Below are 25,809 nucleotides of genomic sequence, written 5' to 3'. Positions count from 1 at the left end.
CGGAGCGGAGCAACAGAGCGGGGAATAAAAATATCGTTCGCCTTCCGGGACTAACGATCGCCGTTACTCTCGAAAGAACGAACAATCGCTTATAGCGTAGCGTCTGAACCCAAGTTATTAGGGGCGAAAAATAATGACGCTGGCGTCTTTGTTCACTCGATCGCTTTGGCCTGTTATTACATGCATTTATTACGTGTAATTACGTGAAATAACCACGTGTAATTACGTTGTTATTTCTGTATGATTGCTCACATTCGCACGACCTTCCAAAAATGCTTTACTCTCTTACGCGTGTCATTGATTACCTTGTGGGTGACCGAGACGTGACGGGTGGTACACAAGTAGCTTCAGACTACAAATGCTGCTCTTGGGTTGTCATCGTCATCAAGTTCCGGTAGGTAGAGCTGAGCTTAGTAAAAGATATTCATCCTAGCTTGGTGATAACCGCTATTTTAAGAAAAATAGTCCCCGTGATTGGAAGTGACTGACAAAAATTGTGATTACAGTGGTGACACTTATTCTTTCTGCCTTAGGTTGGGCGCCACATTTCGCTGTTGAAACTGCAGCTGCGTCTCGGCGGTGTGTGCGACGCTGCCGTTTCGTGCGTTCGGCAGAAGTGCACGTGGTGATAACGGAAGCGTCGAGGATGCACACCAGCGGCGGACTTTGCTGTCAAACATAAGAGCACGTGCTTATAGCCCATTCTGTGCTCGAAGCTGGCAAAACGTATCAGCAAGACAAACTGACGATACCGCGCTGATATAGCAGCTCCTGTGTTATCGTGAGCAACACTGCACTCTGCATTCTGACCTCAGCTTCGTTGTTCTCGCCCATTGTTTACGTGGCGGTATATATCTGACTGCCTCGACAGGGAAATGTTTTCTAGGGACTTGTTTGAACAAGACGCACGAGGCGGTACGCATGACGGAAGAGAGGCATGGAAACTGACAACGCGCCACTGAAACTAGACGTTTATTGCGCGTATCTCGCTCCATTCAGCAAGGTGCAAAACAAATGAGGCGAAAGCAACAGAAAAAAAAAAAAACTCAGGGCTCGACAGTGATATGCTGTCATTGGCACGGTGCGTGCTCAGCCTGATTTGAGGTTTTTCGACAACGACACCCAGAGGGTACTAACACAAGTTTCGCCTACTGTTTTGGTCAAAAAAAGTCTGGATGACCTCCCCGGCAGCTTTTTTCTTGTGATTTCTTGTGGGATAATATTCTCCTGCCATTCGGGTACCGGTCGGTTTTCTAATGGGCGCATGCATGGTTTCCCTCGCCATGGCGCTTAGCTCTTCTTGGTGCGGAAAGCTCAAAAAATCGGGCGACAGTGGGCTTTACGGTACGAGGCTGATTTCGGTCCATTGCGGAATGTCCATCCACGACGTGCTTGACTTGCAACTAGTCATGTACCAACTCGGCCATCAGTCGATTCTTCTAAACTTTTCTAGGGAGCCTGCATGCAGTCTTTTGCCTCTTCAGAGCTCCTCTCTCTTACCTACATCATATGACACTCTCTTGACTGGGCGCTTCCCCAAGCGTACCCGGATGCGTATTTACAAATTGGACACCGCAAAGCATGCGGTCTGTATCACCCCCGCTGTGCATGTTCCAACAGATCTGGATTGCAATGAACAACCTGAAATGCCTGTGAAGGAGGTCAGCGTAGTGAACTTTTATTAAGAAAGATAAAAAAAGTCATAACTCTCTCTCAAAAAAAAAAAATAGCTACCGGCGGCACTTAAGTTTCCTTGCGTGCAATGAACGAGAAAGCGCTGTGGACTACCGCTGTTTCCGTTGGTGCGTTTGGGGTTTGTCCGTTTGTGTAACTTAGTTCGTGTTGCCCACCAAACCGCACACCCTTCAGAGCTCCGTGGATGCAGCCACCCGTAGGGTTTGTGCGACCCATGTTGCTCTTCCCGAGCAACCTCGCACGCAGCTGGCGCGGCGCTCATCCGAACTTAGCCGAGCTGACCCGAGTTTGCCCGAGCTTCCTACCATTGGCTGAAGCTTGTGCGGCGCTCCTCCGAACTTACCCGAGCTGACCCGAGTTTGTCCGAGCTTCCTCTCATTGGCTGCAGCTTATGCGACGCTCCTCTGAACTAACCCCCGTTACTTTGTGGATAGTGTGGACACTTTCTGTGCGCTCTACGCATGAGGCAAGTAGTGCCTACACTTTAAAAAAATTAAACATCAAAGAGCTGGGGAACTGCATGACCGCACAAATTCCATTGCTTACCAGTAACAATCCTTGTTTTGCATTCATTTTTCTCTGCAGCAGTTTACGAAATCTTCGTCACCATCATCATCATTTATTTACCCTTGAGGGCCCTTGGCTTGGGGCATTACATAAGGGGTGGGGGGAGTCGTCGTTTCATAATACAGTGGTCGGTAGCATCAAAAAGAAATACAAAGTACAAGAAATAAATGCTCATTTGTCTCTGTGTTACTTTATAGTGGTTTTTTTCTTAGGACTTGCGGCTTGCTGGGATTAATGAAGGCGAGAGCATGAATTTGAGAAGTAGTAGGACTTACAGTTGTTTCCGTTTCTTTTTTTCTGGCGCGCGTTCACCTTCAAGCAAAGGCGACTTCAAGCAAAGGCGACTAGACAGAAGAAAATTAACTCCATTACCGCCTATAGGTATGCAAGCCAAAGAAAATGTGTTTAGAATGCGGTTTCAAGATTATTTCGATCAGAATACGATTCTTAGTTTTGAAGAAAAACAAACAAGCTGCTGTTTACTACGGAATGAACTTTTATTTCGGTAACTAGAAAAAAAAATTTGGGTCTGGAATGTCGTACTGGCTGCCAGACGAAAGCTCTTTGTCGCCCACATGCGTGAAAGCTGATCCGGAGTATGTGCTGTGTGAACAACTCGCCACCGGAGACGGCATTTTATGTGTGCCCAGCACAAATAAGAGTGTAAGTACGTAATATGTGGCAGAAATAAGAGCAGTCACTCACTAGTATTCCCTAAGCGGAGCTCTACGGCTACACGGGAAATGTGTACAGTTGGCACTGCTCTGGGAGTCGAACCTCGGATCATGCCCTATCCGAGGCACTGGTTGCATCAAATAAGCCAAAGGACTGCTAGCAGATCGCTGTGGGAGGCCCAATTCATGAACAGCTCGAAGTAGGAACGGTGGTGTTCCAAGGTGACTCCCTTAAGAAAAATTCCTCGAAGAAAAATTTAAGGGGACCTTAACCGCATTACGCGTTTACATTGCGCTAGCTTTAGAAGGCTTTGTGCACTACTTAATGATTTCTGTGACTGCGAAGTTTCTGGAAGCACTTTGCCTATCTGTCGGGCTGCTACCGCTTTTTTTTTCGGTCAAAGAGCCGCCCACTAAGATGTGGCGTTGATGTGAACTTTCAGAGAATATCATGAGGCAGGGAGGACGCGAAGTTTTTAACGCAACCAGCATAGCTTTACGGTTGGTAATGTGACAGGACATTGATATGTTGTCGCAAGCCAAAGAACAGTACGACTGACTGACAGATGAAATATGGTTTTTAATGCCTGCGGGCGCAGCACGAGTGCTCCGTCCCACACCACTGCCCGCTTCTTCGTCGTCGTCTTCGAAACGATAGGTGATGGCAGTGTAAATGTACAGGCGGGTTAGCCTTACAGTGGCCTGCCGGATACTGCTCCGCCTGACCAATTGCTCCGTCAGCGCTGTGCCCGTGTGCGCGTCTTGTCCTCGTGTTTCGCGTTGCGTCGGTAATGTCCGAGTCACTGATTTAAGTGATTGCGTCTCTACCACTGTTCCATAAGGCCAGTGTCCTCTAAAAACTTCAAGAGTGATCGTGACACTAATCGCCGCTCAGTTAGGGTGAACGATGCGAGAGATGTCGTCCAAGGGAACGTTGCATTTGACATCTCGTATTGCTTCTTGGCTATGGAAGGCGAGGTCGACGCATGTGTTTTGGTTTGTAGCTATATGTCGTCTTGGCTCCCTCAACTCGACGTCTGTTTCAATCAATCAATCAATCAATCAATCAATCAATCAATCTTTGAACCACGATCAGGTTACATATACGGGCCTGCCAAAGCCAAACATGCGCTTGTGCAAGTGCTGGGAAGTTGAAAGTATCCGGAATTCTAGTAATGCACGAAATACAATCCTAAGTGTATAATTTCACAAGCACCGGTGCGAAGTTCTAGAGCGATGTGTGTAAATGAAAAGGTTATTTTTTTTTAATTTACATGCGAGAATGTAATGAGGACATCTTACCCGGCAGGGTAAGGTACTATGGGTAAGCTGCACATAAATTATCTAGTGCATTCGACGTATTTACTACTCGCCCGAGGAAGACAAAACCGATCACGGGGGCACTGAGTTCGTCCAGGTACCTACGCAATACAAAACTAACTGGACCCCGTGTGTTTAAGCACAACAGTTTCAATAAACAAGATGGAAAAATCTTTTAGTTTCGGGCAATGAAACGCATCAACATTAGTTTTCGTTCCATACCGTACGTGACGGAGGGCGATATAGATTTCCGAACTCTATCAACACTGCTGCGACAAAAAAAAAAGACAGAAATAAGAGGAAATACCATAACGTCAACCACAGTATTCCAGAGCGTAGTTTATCTGTTGGCGTATTTTTAATTGACATTGGGACAATGGGTCTGGTAGGGAGGGCTAGGGCATCGGCTGCAATGTTCGGGCAGACGGCTACTCTTTACTAGGGACTCGACTGCTCTGCGGTGTTCTCGCAATCTGTCGTTTAGGCACCTACCCCTCTGTCCAATGCAGCTATTTCCACATGGCAGACGTATCTCATAGACCAGCACCGTTCTACAGGGGTCGAACCAGGTCTCGTGCTTTCTTTTGCAAGTCTCAATGTCAGTCATTTGCCCATTTACCTTGCGGCATAGCCGCGACAACTTTTCAGGAGCAGGGAACACGACTGGGACGCCACATTCATCAGTACCGTGGCCTGTGGCATACCTGTGCTTCCCGGAAAAGCGAACACACATCCAGAAAGTGAAGGCTGTTGTCCTCTGGCATCTCAAATGTCAAACCAAGCCCTTTCGAACAATTCGTTAACACGTCGACCGCTGTTCGTTTCACATTTCAGATGCCATAGGACAACGGCCTTCAGTTTTTGGATGAGTGTTTGCTTTTCCGGGAGGCAGAGGTATGTTGCAGGTACAGGCCGCGGCCAAAAAATTAGGCATTGTCTTAGCTCTGGTTAAGCCTGGATATACAAGCGAGAAGCTGCACTTGTGCCTGGTTTGACGTCATGGCTGTCGCAGTTGGCGCACAATGCACCGGGAGCACCACGACAACGGTGGAGGCGTTCGGCCGTCCACACACTGCCTGTACGGAGGCGGAGGAGGAGACGGAAATCGGCGCGGTTAAAATTCAGGGGACACTTTGGCTCTCTAAAGTGCTGCAAGGCGAAAGCCTTTCCTGGCGCGCTGTTTGTTTTTTTATTTATGTATTTTTTTTTTCATTTTTATTTTTATTTTTTATTTGTATTGTTTTCTGTTTTCCGTACTCTATATTTTTCATTTTATTTTTATTTTTGTTTGTTTCCTTTCGTGTTATTGTTTTTTGTTTTTCATATATTATTTTTTATTATTTTTTTGTTTCTTTATTTTCATTGTTTTTTATTTGATTCTATTTATGAAACCCATGCTGCAGTAGATGCGCCTTTGTTCCTGCTCAAACCTTGAGCCGTGACGTCACGGTCGCGCGTGACGCTGCGATCCTCGTTGTGAAGCTTTCCGCTTCAAAAATGTTTTAAGGTATGATTCGGCTCATTTGAAGCTAGTGAAAAGGAGAATCGGCGTTAACTGCCTGCGTGCTGCTCTCGCAAAGTCGTGTGCACACCTTATGGTCACCATGTAGTGTGCAGCACCAGCTCGGGTGCCTAAAGGTCGCGGGATACCCGAATGAATTTCCGGCGTCGGTAGCTGACAAACTTGCGGAAAGTGGAGAAGGGGAACGAGGGCGGCCAGAGCAAGCCAGAAAGCAAGGCCTGTTGCCGTTCCCTGCATTCATGGTTTCTCCCACCGGCTTAGAAGGTTGCAGGGAAGTGCGCCGTTCCAGTCCTGTTCTCTGCTCCTTACAAGTTGTCGCGGCTATGCCCCAAGGTAAACGGGCGCAGCACTGGCAATGACGCTTGCAAGAAGAGGCATGAGTATTGCTTCGTTCCATGTAGAACGGGGGTTGTATACTCTGTCATGTGGAAAGAGCTACGTTGAACAAACTGGTAGGTGTGTAAACGACAGATTGCGAGAACACCGCAGAGCAGTCGAGTCCCATTCAAAGAGTAGCCACCTGCCCGAACATTGCAGCCGGTGCCCTAGCCCTAGCAGACCATCGTGCACCCCAGAGTTGAGCAACACACGTGTGCTGCGCAGCTTCAAGCAGCAGAATAGCAGGGAAATTTTCGAGGCCTTTGAGATATACAATGCAGGCGATCAATGCGTTAGCACTGCCATCTGTTATCGTCAAAGGAGCTGTGTTATCTGGAGACTATAATGAAACGTGGGCCTAGGTGAAAGTGCTGGATTGTTAAACTGCGTTAATGCAGATGCTAATGTGTGGGGCATGCACTTGTGAGCTGGGGCTTCAAACATTGCTGTGTATTTATTTCTGTTCGTGTCAATAAACCATCCAATGAAGTCAGCGTTCGTCCTGCGTGTATCTCCTTGCTTGAACCAGTGTATTTCCGCGCTGAAAGAAAATGCTTTCTAAGCATCAGCTAATTTTCGATTTCGAGTAAGCATACAGGAGCGGCTTAGGTATATGGCGTTTCACTACTTTCGAGAAGAGCAGAATCGCTGCCAATAGGAAGCGCAACACCAGCCGCCGCAGTAATGCATCAGCGTTAGAGAAAAGATATCATGAAGGGCCTTGACAAAGCCTTTGCAGAATAAACTGCGATTGCTGACCCGAAAGACGCGGGTTCGATACCGACCGCGACGGCGGTCGCATTTCGATGGAGGAGAAATTCTAGAGGCCCGTGTACTGTGCGATGTCAGTGCACGTTAAAGAACCCCAGGTGGTCGGAATTTCCGGAGCCCTTCACTACGGCGTCCCTCATAGCCTGAGTTGCTTTGGGACGTTAAACCTCATAGAACCAAACAAAGCATTTGGGTCGAAGTGAATTAAAATATGGGTGCCGAGGGGAGCAGGCCGCGCAAGCACGGGACCAACCCGATAGGTCGTTGCTTGCACTAAGAAGGAGCCGCTATGAAGTTGCCGCTGAGAAGGCGATCATAGAAGCAAAATTGTGGACAAAAAGGTCGGAGCAGGACCATAGGCCGAATAGGCTTATAAATTTGTAAAGTGGTAAATTGGTTTTTGAGGAAAGGAAAAGGCGCAGTATCTGTCTCACTCATCTCGGCGGACACCTGAACCGCGCCGTAAGGGAAGACAGGAAGGTGGGAGTGAAAGAAGAAAGTGGGAAAGTGGTGCCGTAGTGCAGGTCTCCGGAAAAATTTCGACCACCTGGGGTTCTTTAACGTGCACTGCCATCGCACAGCACACTAACGCTCTCTGCGATTCGCCTCCATAGAAACGTGGTCGCCGCGGTCGGGTTCGCTTGCAAATTCAGCGTAGACGGTTTCGGGAACTCAGCGAAAACACGCGAGTTTTGCTGGACTGTAGGAAGCTTGCCGTCCGTAGAAACGTTCGTTTCTATGGACGACGTGCTTGAGTCTTCATACGGTGAACTAGTGTGCGGCGGCATTGCTACACCACCTCCGCTGTTTTCTTGACGTAGCCCGTCTGCGCCGACGGAAGTCGCTACAACGTTGTTAACGGTTTTGCACAGCACAGGCTGTTTGATGACTGTGGCCAGGAAGCATCTTCGGCTAATACGAGGTCTGTTAGAAAAGTATCCGACTTTATTTTTTTTTTTGCGAACACCTGATGGATATGAGACAAGCGCGCTTGCATCAGGCGACCTTAAACCTTCATGTGCATGCATGAATTTTTTCCCGCCTGCCGATAGCGTCAGTCGCTGGGAAGCAGCGTTTGAGTGAGGCAGTGTGCAGTGCTCTCATCGGTTTTTTATTGCAAGGAAAATGGCGGAGTGAAAGGAGCAGCGCTACTGCAACAAATTTTGCCATAAACTTGGCGACAGCCGAGTGGAAACCATTCGAAATATTCACACGGCTTTCGGTGAAGATGCTATGAGCAGCACACAGTTTAAGCAGTGTTACAATTGTTTTAAAGATGGCCGCACATCGGTGGAGAACGAGCCACGCTCCAATCGGCCAAAATGACCAGGTCATTGCCGAACTGAACGCTATGGTGATGCGGGACTGTCGTGTGACTATCCGAGAAATTGAGGAAGAGGTGGACATGAGCAATTTCTCCGCACATTCCATTATCACCGAAGATTTGGCCATGGAGACAGTTGCGGCGAAATTCGTGCCAAAGCTGCTCACGATGGAGCAAAAGCAGCTTCGTGTTGAAATTTCACAGGACATGCTGGATTCCACAAACAGTGACCCCGACTTCATCAACACCATAATCACTGGTGACGAGTCTTGGGTGTACGGATACGACCCTGAAACCAAATCCCAGTCGTCACAGTAGAAGCATTCCACGTCCCCAAGACCAAAGAAGGCCTGCCAAATGCTCAGCAACGTCAAAGTGATGCTGACTGCTTTCTTGGACTCTCGCTGTGTGGCACACCACGAGTACGCACCCCACAGGGTCAAACAATGACCAAAGAGTACTACAGGGATGTCCTCGGTCGCCTACGTGATGCTGTGCGGCGCAAGAGATAGGGGTTGAGGTCAACAGGAAATTGGCGCACCCATCGCGCCAATGCTCCTGCACATTCCTCGCACTCGAATCAGATGTTTTGGTGAAAAACCAGACTCCTGTAGTTCAACAGGCTCCTTACTCTCCTGATATGGCCCCTGCGATTTCTGGCTGGTTCCCAAAATCAAGAGGCCATTGAAAGGAGCGCGATTTCAGACAAGGAAGAACATTATGGCTGCAACGACAGCTGAGCTAAACTCCATTCCGAAAAGGGCCTTTTCGGAATACTTCCCACAATGGCAGCACCGCTGGGAGAAGTGTGTGGAGTCCCAAGGAGACTACTTTGAAGGTGACTAGGTCTGGAACGCTCCAGTTATGCAAGTTTTTTTTCAACGGCCAAAGGTCGGATACTTTTCTAACAGACCTCGTATTGGACGGAAAGCGTTTATAGCTATTGCTAATGCAACGGAGTTAGCAGACTGCCAGTGTGGCACCGGTATCGAAGGCTGAGTGGCGAGGCTGTCCGATTAATAATCACCCAACACGGAGTTCAGTAGCGCATGCACCGACAAAAATGCGGATGGTCTGCCACTTGAGCGTCGAATTAAAGATGACAGTCCGCGTTCAAAACTGATACTCCGTCAGCGTCACCATTATCAACCCATACAAGCTCGCACGAGGACACAAGCCTCTTACTGACGACCGGTAAGGCTTGGTTCTTGTAAACCAGCGCAACGGCTCGAAGCCAAACAAGGAAGGGACAAACACAGCGCTGAACTAACAACAGAATGGTTTTATTCAGGACACCAGTGCTTAAGTGCACGCTGGTATCGCAGAAAAACAGAAAAATAGAATATGCAGAACATCCAGTTTCAGAGGCTAATCATTCTGCATACTAGAAAATTGCAGCGCAGCAGTAACAAGGACGAGACGAGAAGAACGCAAACACAAGCGCTGACTAAAAACTGCGTTTTATCGCTCTGAGCCACCTTATATAAGAACTAGGTAAAAAAAAAAAAAAACAGAAACCAACACATCACCTCACGCATTCGTCGCACGATTATCGCAATTGTCTCCTGTACCTCCAATTTTCCAGTATGCAGAACCAACTAGCCAGTCACTATGTTTTAATCATTCTGAGCGCGCAAAAGCTTTGTCGATGCACGTAATCTAGGACATCAAGTATTCGTGCTCTTTCTTCGGGATATTCGTGCTCTTTCTTCGGGATAGCGATGTCAGTGCACGTTAAAGAACCCCAGGTGGTCGAAATTTCAGGAGCCCTCCACTACGGCGTCTCTCATAGCCTTAGTTGCTTTGGGACGTTAAACCCTATAAACCGAACCGAACCGAACCATTCTTCGCGATAGCGACAGAAGGCGTGCCTATGCATTCTGTACCTAGCCTCATAATCTCTCACGCCTCAATTATCTCTGTGGTGAGCTGGTCTTTGCTTTTTGCTGTGATTTTGCTCTTATCGAACATTGGTCGGCATGAACGATCACGACAATGAATCCCGATATGGCGGACGGCATTCTTCACATTACTGTTGTGCTCCTTGAGTCTTTTGTTTAAACAACGACCAGTCTGGCCGACGTACGATCCACCACAGGACAAAGGAATTGAATACGCCAAGTTGTCTCGGCACTGAACGCATTTCTTCTCATGCTACTACGTGCACACAAGAACATCGCGACATGTTTCTTCAGGCCGATTTACACGCGCGCACAAGACCTCAATTTTGCACTGGCTGAAAAAAACATCAACTCCAGCTCATTTACCTATTCTTTTCAGATTGTGGGATAGAACATGAATGTATGGAATTGCGTGAACATTTTTCCTCTGCTGACTTGGTTGAACGTAGCGCCAAGTTTCAACTACTTCAGCATACCCTCCGCCACCAAAGCCATTATTTGCAGAAGGTATTCTGCAGCAACAAGCCTTTCAACCTGGCATGAAAAACTGCATCGTCTTATGCATACAAGATTGTTTTATGGCATTGCCGAAACAAGACGCGGCAACGCCTCGTTTCACTAGCTTAAGAGTGTGAAGAGCTGTATGGAAGTAAAGGCTTTCTGCTTCTCGGCTCAAAGGCTATGTTGTACAGTTAGGCTTGTCTTGTGCCAGTCGTGGCCAAACTTAGAGATGCTGAGTTTGGCCACGTCCATCGCACGTCCATTTTGAGCTAGCGAAAGATACAGCGAGAACTGCGCGACCTACGGAGACAAATAAGACACACTAACGACAGAATTAGAGCCAACTTGAAAGTGAATTCGTTTTACGACAAGCCTGCCCTTCTGTAAGACAACATAGTCTTATCGCAGATGCATCAAATGCATCGCCAAATCTTAATAACGCTGCTGACGCTGCGGGTCAGCAAACATATTACCATCACCCGATGTACCGAGTCAGCAGTGTTATCAAGAGTTGGCGATGCATTTGCGATACGACTTTGTTGTCTTACCGAAGGGCAGGCTTGTCGTGAAACGAATTCAGTTTCAAGTTGGCGCTGATTCTGTCGTTAGTGTGTCTTATTTGTGTGCGTTGGTCACGCCGGTTTCGTTACATCTGTCACAAGGGACCAACCAGCCCAAATAAGTGTATTAGTCGGGCCGGCAGCGTCCGCTGAACAATGGCACCTTACAGGGGGAAAAAATAGTTGCCGATCAAGAGTGAGCTGATTAAAGTCAATGTGCCATGGGGAAAATACAAAGCTTAGGTTGGTTGGTTTATGGGGTTTAACGTCCCAAAGCGACTGGTGCTATGAGAGACGCCGTAGTGAAGGGCTCCGGAAATTTCGACCACCTGGGGTTCTTTAACGTGCACTGACATCGCAGAGTACACGGGCCTCGAATTTCTCCTCCAAAGAAATTCTACCGCCGCAGCCGGGATCGAACCCGCGTCTTTCGGGTCAGCAGCCGAGCACCATAGCCACTGAGCCACCGCGGCGGCGAAATACAAAGCTTAGAACAAGGGCATAAAGAAACCACAGACAAGAGCTGGTACAGAGTGAAAATTAATTTCGCAGGACAAGCAAACGTACAAGCAAAAGCAGGGGTAGCAACATGGAGAGAACACAGCAATCGCCCGATTTCAGCAGTATCAAGTCGATGAATAGAACAGAGATAAATTAAAGGTGTAGAGAGACATCCGGGGAAAAAAACAGCAAAAATGGGAAGTAGAAGTTATTGAAGAACAGAAGCAAAAAATTAAAAAAAAATTATGGAAGATTTAGCATGGTTAGCCCAAATACGAATTAGCCCTTACAAAAATTTTTTTACACAGTCCATACACTGTCTACAGACTTCTTTGTATAAAGTCTATAGACTGTCTATAGACAAATCCTGGAGAACAGTCTGTACGCAATACAAATGCTGTAGACAGTCTGTGGACAATCTATAGATTTATGGCCCTACACATTTAGTAGACTTTTGTCTATGGACAGTCTATAGACTATGAATAGACAAAAAACAATACCTATAGGAAGTCAACACAGTCTATAAGAGGTTTATAGACTGTCTAGTGTACCATTTCTATAAGGGAGGCGCACTAGCACTTCGCTTTTAACTTCGGTTTCGTTTCGACGCGCGGTTTTGAGGATAAAGCAGGCTCCAAACAAAGTAAAGTCGCTGTTTGGGCTTGTTGGTCAGTGATCATGGTTAAAGAATGCAGCGCGAAAAGACAAGGACAAATGAAGAAGTGGACAGGACTGGCGCTGACTACCAACACATTTATTCAAAGAAACGAGCAGCTTTTATAATGCCATCCAAGACCCACGTGACCAGATAAAGCAGCAGGCGTGGGAGATAAAGGAATTTTAATGAGGGAAAGGTGGAGAGGTCGGCCGGTGGTAACATGGCCCTGGCCTGGTATACTCCACACAGGGGAAAGGGAAGAGGAGGAAAAGGAAAGTGCAAATGAAGGTTGATGATGTGATAATACAATGAGTTTCACGGGTGATGTCTACACACACACACACCACACACACCACACTGGCTGGCACTCGCATCGCGGTTATTAGACGCACATAAAACTCATAAAACTGGTGTCTGCAACACAAACACCGACACATGTCATTAACCATGTAGGTTGTGCACAGGCGGTCACAGACGAGTATCCAGGCCTGTTTCACACAAAAGGTTGAGCAGGCGTGGGAAATCTAACACTGATACACATCATTGCGCACAACATGGAAGTAACAGCACATCGAGGCGACGCAACGTCACCCCGGTACCTAAAAACTGCATGACTAAATGACCAGGAAGAGCCAAAATAAACGAGTAGCAAAAGAATGAATTATCGTCTATTGCTGACAACTCATCGTGAGGCAATCGGCAGAAACAAAGAACGAAAGCCAAAACAAAACAATACCGCAAAACTGTGTAAAAGTCGAAGCAAAGCAGAGTCAGAGACAACACAACAAAAAGGAACGCTACGCGAAAGCTGTGTCAAATGCTGAAAGCCATACAGAGTCTAAGAAAAAGATAAAAAGTTCCAAAGAACATGTCAAAAGTTTTAAAGAACAAAAGTCAATTATAGCGGACCTAGAAAACTCAACTCCTTGTCTAAAAGTAAAATTGAAGAGGTGCTAACGCACTTGTTTCCAGCTTTGGCGATCAACCGTGCCTCAATGATTACCCTTTCTATTTCGGTCCTCGCACGTGCTCTGATCACCGTGCGCTTGAAGAATGGTTCGCACCCTTTGCAAATCTTGCAATTGTCGTCCAGGTGCCCGCCGCTTTTGTTGCGTACCTTCTGGCGGTACTCAAGCAGTCTCTCATTGAGGCACCTGCCGGTTTGCTCGATATAAACGCTCCCACACTTCAAAGGTATCTCACAGACGACACATGTAGCACACTGCGTAAACGGATCGACATGTCTTACAGGGCAAACCTTTTCCTTCTGCTTTGCCAGCAAGGTCGCCTCGATGGGCTGTTTCTTCCACGTTATGTACAATGATGTGTATCAGTGTTATATTTCCCACGCCTGCTGTTTAATTTGGTCACGTGGGTCTTGGATGGCATTATAAAAGCTGCTCGTTTCTTTTAATAAATGCGTTGGTAGTCAGCGCCAGTCCTGTCCAGTTCTTCGTTTGTCCTTGTCTTTTCGCGCTGCATTCTTTAACCATATTCAAACAAAGATCGGCGAAATCGCTTATTTGTGGCCTTTGTGCTAAAGCCCCGCCTTAAGGTTATGACGGAATAGCTTGAATGGGTTAGTGCACGTATATGCGGGATTATTCTCTACTCTACGATCGTATATCACGGGAAGTCCTCATACCACTCCTGGCGCTGTGGTGCAGCGGTTAAGCGATGCGCCACTGGCCTGCGATGGCAAGTGATGCCACCGGGGACTCTTCCCGAGCAACCCGCGTCGCCACACAGGCAGTGGTAGAATAGGTGATTGGGTGTTTTAGTCCTAGAGCACTAAAGGGTGGGCAGTGTAAAATGAGAAAATAAAAACGAAAAACTGCATTCACTATGTCATGATATAGTGGGCGGCTTGATATTCGGTTGGCGCCGAGATAATGATTAATCGGGCCAACCTGCCCACCACTGCACTCTCCGCAAGTTTGGAGGGGGAGGAGCGACAAACTTCTCCAACCAGCGCGCAAAAGACGAGATTCGACTGCTGACCGGCGATAGGGCCACGCCTGATTAGCCGTTGACCGGAGGCATGAGGCGTAGGTAAATTTCTTTATCAAACACCTTTATACTCGGGCAAAGGATAGCAACAAAAGGTTACAGCACCAAGCCCAACAATGTAGAGTCAATACATAAACGCGACGCGGATAACAAACACATAATGAGAAAGCAAACGACTATTAACAGGAAGAGGAAAACATCAGGGTGAGAATATACAACGTTACAAGAAAAAAGCAATACTGTCCAAAAGAATAGGACGAGAAACAGCAACATGACAAAGAGAAAATTACAAGCGAGTGGGGAGAAACGGTGGGTTAGCTGCGGGGTGGCAAGGTCCGGTCGCAGGGAGCGTTGGGCTGCGGATGCGCGCGGGGCTGATGGGGGGTTGCGGCTACGGGGGAACTTGGGCCACGCGTATTCGGGGCCGCCGTCGCCGCGCTCTACGCGTCAGACACCCGCCTAGGCTCGCTTGCCGACCACTTCCCTGGCTGACCTCACACACGTCCGCACGCACCGAAATCTCCAGGCCAACTAACTGGCTCGTGGTTGTCCCGCCGCCGCGTTCTCGTGGCAACGAAACAAAAAGCTAAAAAAGCTCAAGGCACAGTGCACCAACGATTTGCAGATGTTGAAAAGGGGGGGGGGAGAGAAACACGAAGTAACAGCGAAGGAAACCGAGAGAAAGCCTCGGTCCTAACGAGGAGCGATGCTAACTTGCTAAGGTCGGGAAGGGTGCTTCAACCGACAGCTCCCCGTTCCCGCAACGTGCAGGCGCTCGCTACCCGGCGATTATCCTAGAAGGAGGCGGAGTAGCCTTGACCCTCCAGCGTCGTGAGTGGTCAACTTAGGCCCCCCGGGAGGGGGGGGGAGGGGGGGGCAAAATCATCGCCGCCGCGCCGCGGCATGCTTGCGAACAACCGGCCGCTAAGGAAAAAGAAACGCTACGCATGCACGAACTTTGTGACACACTACAATATATCTTACGGAGACGAGTGCAGGATCGAAATCAAAACATCAAAGACGACGCGCAATGACCCGAGATGGAACTCGCTGCGCATGCCATACAGTGACGAGGCGTGTGAGCAAAAATTGTGTAATTTCAGTGTAGCGTCGGCGGAATCCATGGCGGCGCCAGCAGAAGCGCGGATAGCGCCAGGGCGATCAGGCTCTTGGCGGCGGGTCCCGGCCCGGGGGCGCCGTTCCAGAGCCCCGTGCACTCGATGCCGAAGCGCGAGAAGGACTCGCGCACGGCTCCCACCACGTACTGGCGGGCGCCCTTCTCCTTGCTGCAGTGGGTGGCCTTGAGCGCGGCCACGGCGCAGTCTTTGAACACCTGGGCGAGACACAGGAGGGGTGCAGGGAATCGAGTTCAGACTCGGGGTATTCATTCATTCATTTATTTTTGACAGAAACCGGTACAGTGTATATGCTTATACATATTTAATTTTCCCGTCTGGATAGCCGAGGCAAAAGGCGCATTCAAACGCCTGACGGTGCCTCGGAACCTTTATTGCACACGTGCCTCAGACAGCGGCGCGACGATAAAAAGTAACACTACACTGATGGGGAGAAAAAGCAAGAAAGCATAAAAGGGAACAAGAGCAAAAAGGTTGTGTTGCACTGACTACGTACAATATTAAACGATGTACACCAAAATATAAGGATACACGCAAGTGGTCTGCACAGAAAATGCATGCAGTGACCTTACAATTACAATAACACTATGAAGAACACTAATGCAATAACACTATGAAGATCATAATTTTGGCGGGAAAGAATTGGAAAGACATATGCAATGGCTGCGCACGGCTCAGTCTTTGAACACCTGGGCGAGACACAGAACGGATGCATGGAAGTGAGATCAGAATCGGGGTATATGCTGTGCAGTGGATGGCATCGGACAGTGTTGAGCATTTCATGGCGTTCCATAGCATTTGTTGGCTGCCGCAAGCAGAAACGGGCGCTGAACGCGATAAGATCTGATTCAGATCGCTCTAGGAACAACATTTTTTATGCAAATCAAGTACTGTCATTCCCATCCTTGCGTAACTATAAAATCGCTCTCTTGATAAACAGCATAATAAACAGCATAACATCGCATAACATAGCATAATAAAGGGGAGACCTAGTGCTCTCCCCTTCCGTTAAGCCTTTTTGTCCTACCTTCCCGTAATACAAGAAAAGCATCCAATTGTCAATTTAACTTTCCAAAATTGAGCAATGTATTCGGTGAACGCCGGATAGAGTTCGATGGAGCAAAAATATGGAACGGATTGCCCATCGAGGTAAAAGTAGCCAGAAATTTTAAAATGACTTGTAAACTGCATTACAAGTCTAATCAAGTTTTGCCTGAAACTCTTCTTTTGGGAATTCTTGACACCTCATTTTTCTTGGTGCTTGCTTTTGGTATGTTTTTTCTTTGTATTCCGTGTATTCTTTTCTTACTTTTGTGTTTTTTGTATTTTGTATTCTTTGTATTCTTCTTGCAGTCTTGATCAAGTGTTTAGGGGAATCCCCCAAGGTGGAGTACATTTGTAATAAGGGAGTAATTACTCATTGACGTCCACCCAAGCGCAGCCATACGGCTACAATGGAAAGCTGTACAGCTTTCTCAGAAACTTCGCAGTTAAAGAAAAATTCGTCCTGGTCCGGGGTTCGAACCCGGGACCAGCGCTTCACCGGAGCAGTCGCTCTACCAATTGAGCTAACCGGGACGGCAAGCTTATGGTAGGGCGAGAGTGAATTGATCAATAACTCGTGGCTTTGGGGTTCTTGCAGTCTCCTATCTCATTCTTGGCTTTTTGCTGCTTGTTTTTGTAACCGGCACTATTGTGTATTTCATGATCAACTATAGTCTCCCGCGCTCTCCGGCTGCACTGCGAGTAATTTTTGTATTGGACCGGCCACTAGCTTTGTAGCTATCGGTCCAAACAGTGTTTGTGCATATCACCTGTTCTCGCAATAAAGATCCCACTAAAAAAAAGAATGCACCGTGAAGCGTGAGACGGGCATTGCTATCGAGGCAGCGTGTTTTGCCCCTCAGCCACCGACACCCCTGTACAGCGCGTTGCCCTTCACCTTGAGCTCCTCGCAGATGTCCGCCTTCGCGTGCGCGTCCCGGGTGCGGATGATGCTGTAGCCCTCGCGCTGGCACTGCATCGTCTTCTGGCGAAGCTGCTCGAAGCGGCAGAAGCCGCTGCCCACGCCGCCGTCCTCGTCGTCGTATCCGCCGCGGCCGCCTCCACCGCCGCCGGGGGCGTCCTGGGCGGACGACGCACGAACGCTTTCAGCGGATTCCATTGGCTGCCTATAGTTATCAATCGATGCTCTTTCAAACAGTAATGAACGGACGCCACGAGCTCTGCGGTGTCTTCGGCCATGGCGGCCTTAAGGTCATGAACACAACGTCGAGGCTTCCTTAAACCTTCTTTAACCCCATGTCCTTAAGCCTATGCCCGGGACATAGGCTTCCTTAAGCCTATGTCCCGTGTACGGTTTGAGGAATTCGTTCTGGTTCGGATCACAGTGGCTTTGTGAACGGCGTTCTGTTACGTCACTTCGCCGTCGGGGCGAATATATAAAACGAGAATCGCGGTTGCTGCACACTGCGGCTTTTTCTCGACTATTCTGGAATGTTCCATCAACGCAGGGCGGACGCATTCTTTTGTCTTCGTAAAGCGTGGAAGTTGAAACTCGATTTAAAAAGTGAAGAGCAGCCTCAAATAATTTCGCTAAATCGGGAAATTCGCAAAATCGAGAAAGGCTCCCGGCCCTTCAAAATCTGAAATCGTAACGTACCGGCACCGAAAAGCTGCCGCTGCGTCGCATTTGCCGCTAACCCTAGCGAGCTATCGATGGCGTCCTGCGTCTTTTTCCATCATAAGCAGCACTAAGGGCTTCACTTGAATGCTACGAGCTACGCCTGTGAGCCTCACGAATGAAACCAGACAGTGCTCTGCAGACTTCGCACCATCGAGTCTGTCTGCGCAAGGAGTTTCGCAAATGGCGCGAGAGGCCGTGCCTGGTAGTCGCCCTCGCCCGAGTGTCGCTCCTTGCAGGCCGAGCTGTACTCCTTGAGCACGGTGTGCGAGAATCGCAGCAGCCGGTCCATCAGCTCCTGGTTGCCCTGGCACTCCTCGTTCTGGAAGATGGGCTTCACGCAGTCCTTGTAGTCCCGCACCGCGCGACACGCCTTCGCCTGCGCCGCGTGTGACCGTCCATTACGCCCCGTCCTGCCCGGGAGCCGGTCGAGTTCGGCTGTTTGTGCTTAGCGTTCATTCGAAACAGGTTTGGTTTATGGTTTTTTTTATGGGGCTTAACGTCCCAAAGCGACTCAGGCTATGGGGGACGCCGTAGTGAAGGGCTCCGGGTAATTTCGACCACCTGGGGTTCTTTTAACGCGCACTGACATCGTACAGCACACGGCCCTCTAGAATTTCACCTTCATCGGAATTCGACCGCCGCGGCCGGGATCGAACCCGCGTATTTCGGGTCAGCAGCCGAACGCTGTAACCACTGAGCCACCGCGGCGGCCGTTCATTCGCAACAAACTCGGCGGCCATCTTAACCACATTATTAGAGAAGAACGTGCCAGAGCACTTCGGTCAGCTGCTATGGTGTTTACAGCTAGTGTCTAATGTACAGTCTTTTTCAAAAGTAAGCAGGCTCCATGGTTTGCTTCTCATTCTTATAACAGAGCCCTCATGGCTTCCCTAAAATCAAAAAAGTTCTTTGAAGGTGAGAACAAGGGTTCTTCTTACCATACAGAGATTTAGAGCTTGAGGGCTGGCATAATAGCTTTAATTTACGACTCACAAGAAAAACGTGCAGCCTGGTTACTTTTCAGAAAGACTGTACTTGCGATCTTCCCGCCAAAACATTGCAGGGGACACGAGTTCTGCCGTAAAATTATTAGGCGATAGGATTAATTCCCTGATATGTGGCAGTGGTCATCCTCGACTTTACGTTCATAGATCCCTGAGAGTCCTTTTACCACTCTTGGCGCAGTGGAGGAGCGATTGAGCGATGCGTCACTGCACTGCGATGGCAGGTGCTGTCAGGGGTAGGCCTTGGGAGACGCAGGTTGCTCTTCCCTATAGACCTCTCGCGATCAAGCATTAACTTAACTGCCACCTTCTACGATGTTCAGTTTGCTCAGAATATGTGGGACAGGTTGTGATGATGCCACAAGATGACGTGGCCTAGGTTGCCCATCTTAACTGGTTCCTTTTCCGGGCATTTTCCCTTCACAATGCCGATGACGACGACCCCGGATGTTCTGCAGAACGGGAACCTTAACGCTAACGTCAGCCTTAACTCTAAAGCGTTAGGCTCCTTAAGGAGGCGTTAAGGAGCCTAAAGCTTTAAGACCCCGTTATCTTTATGTGGTTTGCATGAGTCATCGCCTTCAAGCATGTTCGAGTACCTAATGATGGATTATCATATGAGATTATATTGGTTTATTGGTTTATGGAGGTTTAACGTCCAAAAGCGACTCAGGCTATCAAGGGCGCCGTAGTGAAGGGCTCCGGAAATTTCGACCACCTGGGGTTCTTTAACGCGCACTGACATCGCACAGTACACGGGCCGCTAGAATTTCGCCTCCATCGAAATTCGGCCGCCGCAACCGGGATCGAACCCGTCTCTTTCTGGTCAGCAGCCGAGCGCCATAACCACTGAGCCACCGCGGCGGCGAGATTATACTAATCCGAAATAGTAATCCACCTTAATCCAAGCATTAATCTTTTAACCCATTTTCTGACGTGGGCCTAGTTCCAAATATTGGGGGGTCCTTTGGAATTTGGGGGGGAGGGGGGCAACTTCCATATTCTGGGGTCCACCTGACATGGTGGCCAGGTTACTACCGGCCATGGTGGGCAGTTTGTGATGATGTCACAGGGTAACTTTCTGAAAGCGCGCGTCTTTCGGCGCAAGGTGGCACAAATTCTTTCAACCACAGCCCAGAGGGTAATTTTGTTTTGGTAACTTTAACAGCCGGCTACATATCCCTAATTGGAACCAAGCGCCTGACTGTAAAGGTTAGAAGGTTATTATCAGAAATTGGTTAACCATCCTACTATAGGTAACATTATTCACCCGTTTTCTGGTGCCCGCCATCACCAGCATTACTATGCCCCAGAACTGGTCATCATACCTCAAAAAGCCTGTTTTTGCAAATTAGTGGCGGGAAAGTTAATTATGAGAAATAAGTTAACCATCCTACTATAGTTAACATTATCCACCTCTTTTCTGGTGCCCGCCAACACTAGTATTACTACGCCGCAGAACTGGTCTTCATACCTCAGAAACCCTATATTTTTGAAAATTAGTGGCGGGAAAGTTAATTATCAGAAATAAGTTAACTATCCTACTGTTAAGGTTATCCACCTTTTTTCTGGTGCCCGCCATTACTAGTATTGCTATACCCCAGAACTTATCTTAATACCTCAAAAAACCTGTTTTCAAAAATTAGTGGCAGGCTCCCCTGAAACCCCCTTTATATTTGCTGCTTCCGTCGGGGCAATGGCCGAACGCCCCATTCGACCGCGCACCTGCTCCTTGTAGACGTTGATGGACCCGACGAAGTTCTGGAAGGTGGACCCGCACTTCATGTGGTGGTTGATGAGCGCCTTGCCGTCGCAGTCGGCGCTCACCACGAGGCCCCCGCCGGCGGCGTACTCCTGGCGGCTGCTCGTGGAGCAGCTCCAGTTGTAGTCGTTCACGTTGGCGCGCATCCTCTGGCGCTCGCGCACCGTCAGGTCGGCCACGCGGTGGCACCGGGTCCTGTTGAGCGCCTTTCCCACGCACGCCGTGTACTGGTGCAGCCGCTGGCACGACTGGCCCCGCTCGCCCTGGGCCCACAGCGCACCCACACTGAGCGCGGGGACAGCCCGGTGAGGCGATCAACCACGTCAGTGCGCACGGTCAAGAGTGGACAGCGGTTTGTGGTTTATTGGGGTTTAACGCTCCAAAGTCGCTCAGGCTATGAGGGACGCCGTAGTGGAGGGCTCCGGAAATTTAGACCAACTGGGGTTCTATAACGTGCACTCTCATCGCACAGTACACGGGCCGAGTCTTTCGGGTCAGTAGCCGAACGCTGTAACCACTGAGCCACCGCGGCGGCTCGAGAGGGGAGAGCTGCTCTTCCTGCGCTCCAGTCTTGACCACGTGCCAGAGCAAAACAACATTGCGCGAAGGGGCCAGAGAAAGACGCGGATAAAAGACGCCTTAGGTAAATAGACGTTCTTTTGTTCTCTTTATTTGTTTCGCGCAGCTTTACTTTAATTCAAATTCAGCACGCACGCACGCACGTTTTGCTGGTCGGCAGTACTGCGAAGACCATAGCTGAAGCAGACACAAGCTCGACCGTTCCATTATTAGCGTTGTCTGATAATCACATAGTGCAGCTTTGCCGCTGTACAACATGAACTGGTGGGCGAGCTGGTCAGACATGGTTCTTGTAAACCAGCGCAACGGCTCGAAGCCAAACAAGGAAGGGACAAAACACAGCGCTGAACTAACAACGTTAGTTCAGCGCTGTGTTTTGTCCCTTCTTTGTTTGGCTTCAAGCCGTTGCACTGGTTTACAAGAACCAAAGAGCTTTACAGCGGCACAGTTTAAGTGCTCACCCCGTCAATGATTTTCGCTGATTTGTTATTTCCAAGCTCCTAGCGTAATATAGAGGGACATCGCCGATTAAAATCTAGCTTTTCGACTTTCTCAAAATAAATACTAAAGCTCAGTACTCTTTTCCTGTCTCCGGAAGTACTCCAGAAATTTCGACCACCTGGGGTTCTTTAACGTGCACTGACATCGCACAGTACAGGGGCTTCTAGAATTTCGCCTCCATTGAAATTCGGCCGTCGCGGCCGGGATCGCACCCGCGTCTTTCGGGTCAGCAGTCGAGCGCCATAACCACTGAGCCACCGCGGCGGCAATGCATTGTGTGCGTAATACACGTGTTAAGTACTGAGAGGTGTTTAGGAAGGAATAATGGTGCTAGGGCTTACTTTTGGGAATCTGGTTTTATGCCTGCGAGCGAAATTTCAGTTGGGGCTAGAAATAAACACAACTAGTGGCAAATTAGCAGAGCAAAACCACAAATGAGGCAGTACAGGGGGACATGGAGTGGCCATCGTTCGAAACACGGAAAGGTCAGAGTAAAACACTATATGAAGAATGCCCGAGGAAAATTGGACAATAACAGGTGGGCACCTTAGGTACTTAAATACTGGTACAGAAAGAGCGTTGACTCACAATGGCGAAAAGGACTAGGAAACTAACCAGTAATTTAGCATGAAATCAGGATGGAGAATGAAAACTTTAGACGACAGGTCAGAAACGCAGAAGGTAAGGACTGCATTGATTCAATGAAAAAGAAAAGCAGTCTAGGCATGTTTAATCATCATGAGCCTGACTACGCCCAATGCAGGGCAAAGGCCCCTCCGACATCTCTCCAATTTACCCTGCCTTTGCCAGCTGCAGCCACCGTATCCCTGCAAACTTAATCTCATCCACCCACCTAGCTTTCTGCCGCACCCTGCTACGTTTGCTTTCTCTTAGAATCCACTCCGTTACCCTTAAGGACCAGCGGTTATCTTGCCTTCGCATTAGATGTCCTACCCAAGCCCACTTCTTCCTCTTGATTTCGACTAGGATGTGATTAACCCGCGTTTGTTCCCTCACCCACTCCACACGCTTCCAATCCCTTAACGTTACACCTGTCAGTTTTCTTTCCATAGCTCTCTGTGTTGTACTTGTTTAAGCTGAACCCTCTTCGTTAGCCTCCACGTTTCTGCCCCATAAGCTAGTACCGGTAAGATACAGCTGCTGTCTTTTGCGTCCTCAAACGCGGTGCGCTAATTCACTAAGCCATAGAACTGATAGATCGTAACACCATATCGTGCTCCTTACCGTTGCTGGGTACGTCACATGACGACAACGAGCCAACAAGACACTCCGGCATTTTCATTTTTGGGCTATTCTGCCGGCTGCCGACTATGTAACCGCTTTCTGTGGCACATCTTGGTGACTACAGGGAATGAAAGACAGGGTGAAGCACGGAAGTGCGAAGAAGCACGAGTGCTCAACTTCCGGCGCTACTTTATTTGCCCGCGAACCGTTCAAATAAAGCGCTGTTGGAAGTTGATCGTTCCTGTTTCTTCACACTTCCGTATTTCGCCCTGTCTTTCCTTCCCTGCAGTCACCAAGAGTAGTGCCCTAGTCGAAAGTCCTCACTGGTGGCCGTGTACGCTGCCTGTTAGCCGGATCCTTACAGCGACGGACATCATCATCAGCAGCAGCCTGACTACCCCCAGTGCAGGGCAAAGGCCTCTCCCATGTCTCTCCAATTAACCTTGTCCTTCGCCAGTTGCGGCCACAATATTCCCGCAAATTTCCTAATCGCATCCACGCACCTAACTTTCTGCCGCCTCCTGCTACGCTTGCCTTCTCTTGGAATCCACTCCGTTACCCTTAAGGACCAGCGGTTATCTTGCCTTCGCAGTTCATGCCCTGCCCAAGCCCACTTCTTCCTCTTGATTTTTTCTAGGATGTCATTAACCCGCGTTTGTTCTCTCACCCACTCCGCCCGCTTCCGATCTCTTAACGTTATACCTATCATTTTTATTTCCATAGCTCGCTGCGTTGTCCTTAACTTAAGCTGAACCCGCTTTGTTAGCCTCCACGTTTCTGCCCCATAGGTGAGTACCGGTAAGATACAGCTGTTGTGTACTTTTCTCTTGAGGGACACGGGTAAACTGCCATTCATGATCTGAGAGAAACTGCCGTATGCGTTCTACCCCATTCTTACGGACGAGGCGTAAACAAATGTCGTTCGTCCCCTGTCGAGGGCGCTCACCTTTGTGTAGAGGCGCATCACCTCGTCCAGGTTGCGCTCGCACATGGCGCGCAGCTCGAGGTAGGCCTCTTCGCGGCACCGAGACTGCGCCCCCTGGGCCGCCCTGCGGGCACCCTCCCTGGCGAGCCGGCCGCGCATGGCCAACGGGGGCGGCCCGCCGGCGGCGTAGTCTTCGGCGTCCGGCCGGTACAGTCCGCCGCCGCCATCAGCCCCGTCGTCGGGCGCCGCCCCCGCCTGCAGGCTCTGCTGGGCGATGGCGCAGGCCGTGGACGCCAGGGCGAGTAGCAGCCGCAGCGGCGCCCGCGCCGCCATTCCGACCCGACCCCCGTTCACGGCCGCCCGCTGGAGGAGGCGACGATGGCGGTGGCGATGACGATGCGGTGGCCTTCCTTTCCAATTGCTTCCAACATAGTACACGCTGCTGGGCCCGAACTAGAAGAAGACGAAGAAGGATAGAAATGCAACGCTGCTAAGGGCCATTAATGGTGTAACAGCGCAAACTTATACAGAGAACACAGAACAAGAGGGGAGACACTACAAGCGCTGACTCGCGTTGTTGCAAGTCTGTTGCGTTTTACTTATAAACCTTAGTTGCTATAACAACGTTGAAATTCGGACTTGTTGGTTCATACTTCGGAGCAATACCGCAAACAGGACAAGGGACCAAGAACGAGTAGACACACACAGCGCTAACTTCCAACAACTTTATTGGAAACAAGAGCACAAGAATTTATACATGCATTTTTGTCGTGTCATCCCAAAGCATGCGCAAATTCACTGCCAGCGTAGGTAAGCTATTTCTTTTTTTCAGAGTCTGACAGAAGGCACTTCCTAATCTGGCTATCTTTTCTGCTTCGATAATTTCACGAGTGCGCTTGTCCTTACTTTTACCAACTAAAAAACACTTGTCTAGTAACGGCTTGCACTTTCAAAAAAAGAAATAGCTTACCTACGCTCGCAGTGAACTTGTGCATACTTTGGGATGACACGTCAAAAATCCATGTATAAATTCTTTTGCTGTTGTTTCTAATAAGGTTGTTGGAAGTTAGCGCTGTGTGCGTATACTCGTTCTTGGTCCCTAGTCCTGTTTGCGCTATTGCTCCGAATCCTTAGTTGCTAGTCAGCGCTTGTAGTGTCTGCCCTCTTTTCTGTGTTCTCTAAGTTAGCACTGTTACTCCACCGTGAATTCACATCAACTAGCCCAAATGTCTGCTCTGCTCCCAGAACCATTAAAGCTGAGGACATCATCATCATCATCAAAAAGCAATGCAGATTGCGAGGCGGTCATCGCATATGTTTCGGGATTGCTACTTCTCTTTGCCCATGCGCAAAATTCATCCGTATTCAAGGCATGCGATACTCTTCCCATAAAGCCCTGATCTTGAGTCCTGAGTCGCCTATCTCACAGGAACTGATATCTTCGTATTTTAATCGGCACACCTTCACGCAAATCTTTTTTTGTGTGTGAAAAATGCTTTTGCTCACCTGTCAGTTGCCGCGTGTGTCTTGGCCTACGCCCCGCAGTGGATATGTGCCAGTTATCTGATGACGACAATAACAACAGCAGA

General features: G+C 48.9%; 2 protein-coding genes across 2 annotated transcripts in view; one reads left to right on the top strand and one right to left on the bottom strand.

Annotated features, from left to right (window-relative positions):
- The window catches only part of LOC149367318 (putative peptidoglycan muropeptide transporter SLC46), a 57,255-nt gene that overhangs the window by 13,952 nt on the left and 17,494 nt on the right, over nt 1–25,809 (top strand). The gene's annotated exons all lie outside the window — the stretch shown is intronic.
- Nucleotides 15,390–24,553, bottom strand: LOC149367319 (uncharacterized). The gene is made up of 5 exons (XM_089571780.1): nt 24,242–24,553; nt 20,934–21,233; nt 18,404–18,580; nt 17,461–17,643; nt 15,390–15,715 (listed from the first exon to the last, which is right to left on the bottom strand). The coding sequence occupies exons 1-5, from the start codon at nt 24,551–24,553 to the stop codon at nt 15,482–15,484; spliced, it is 1,206 nt and encodes a 401-aa protein (XP_089427906.1). The 3' UTR covers nt 15,390–15,481.

Source organism: Amblyomma mixtum, chromosome 1, assembly GCF_055824585.1.
Source record: "Amblyomma mixtum isolate Tamu chromosome 1, ASM5582458v1, whole genome shotgun sequence".
Lineage (NCBI taxonomy): Eukaryota > Metazoa > Arthropoda > Arachnida > Ixodida > Ixodidae > Amblyomma > Amblyomma mixtum.
This window is presented reverse-complemented; position numbering and strand designations above follow the sequence as displayed.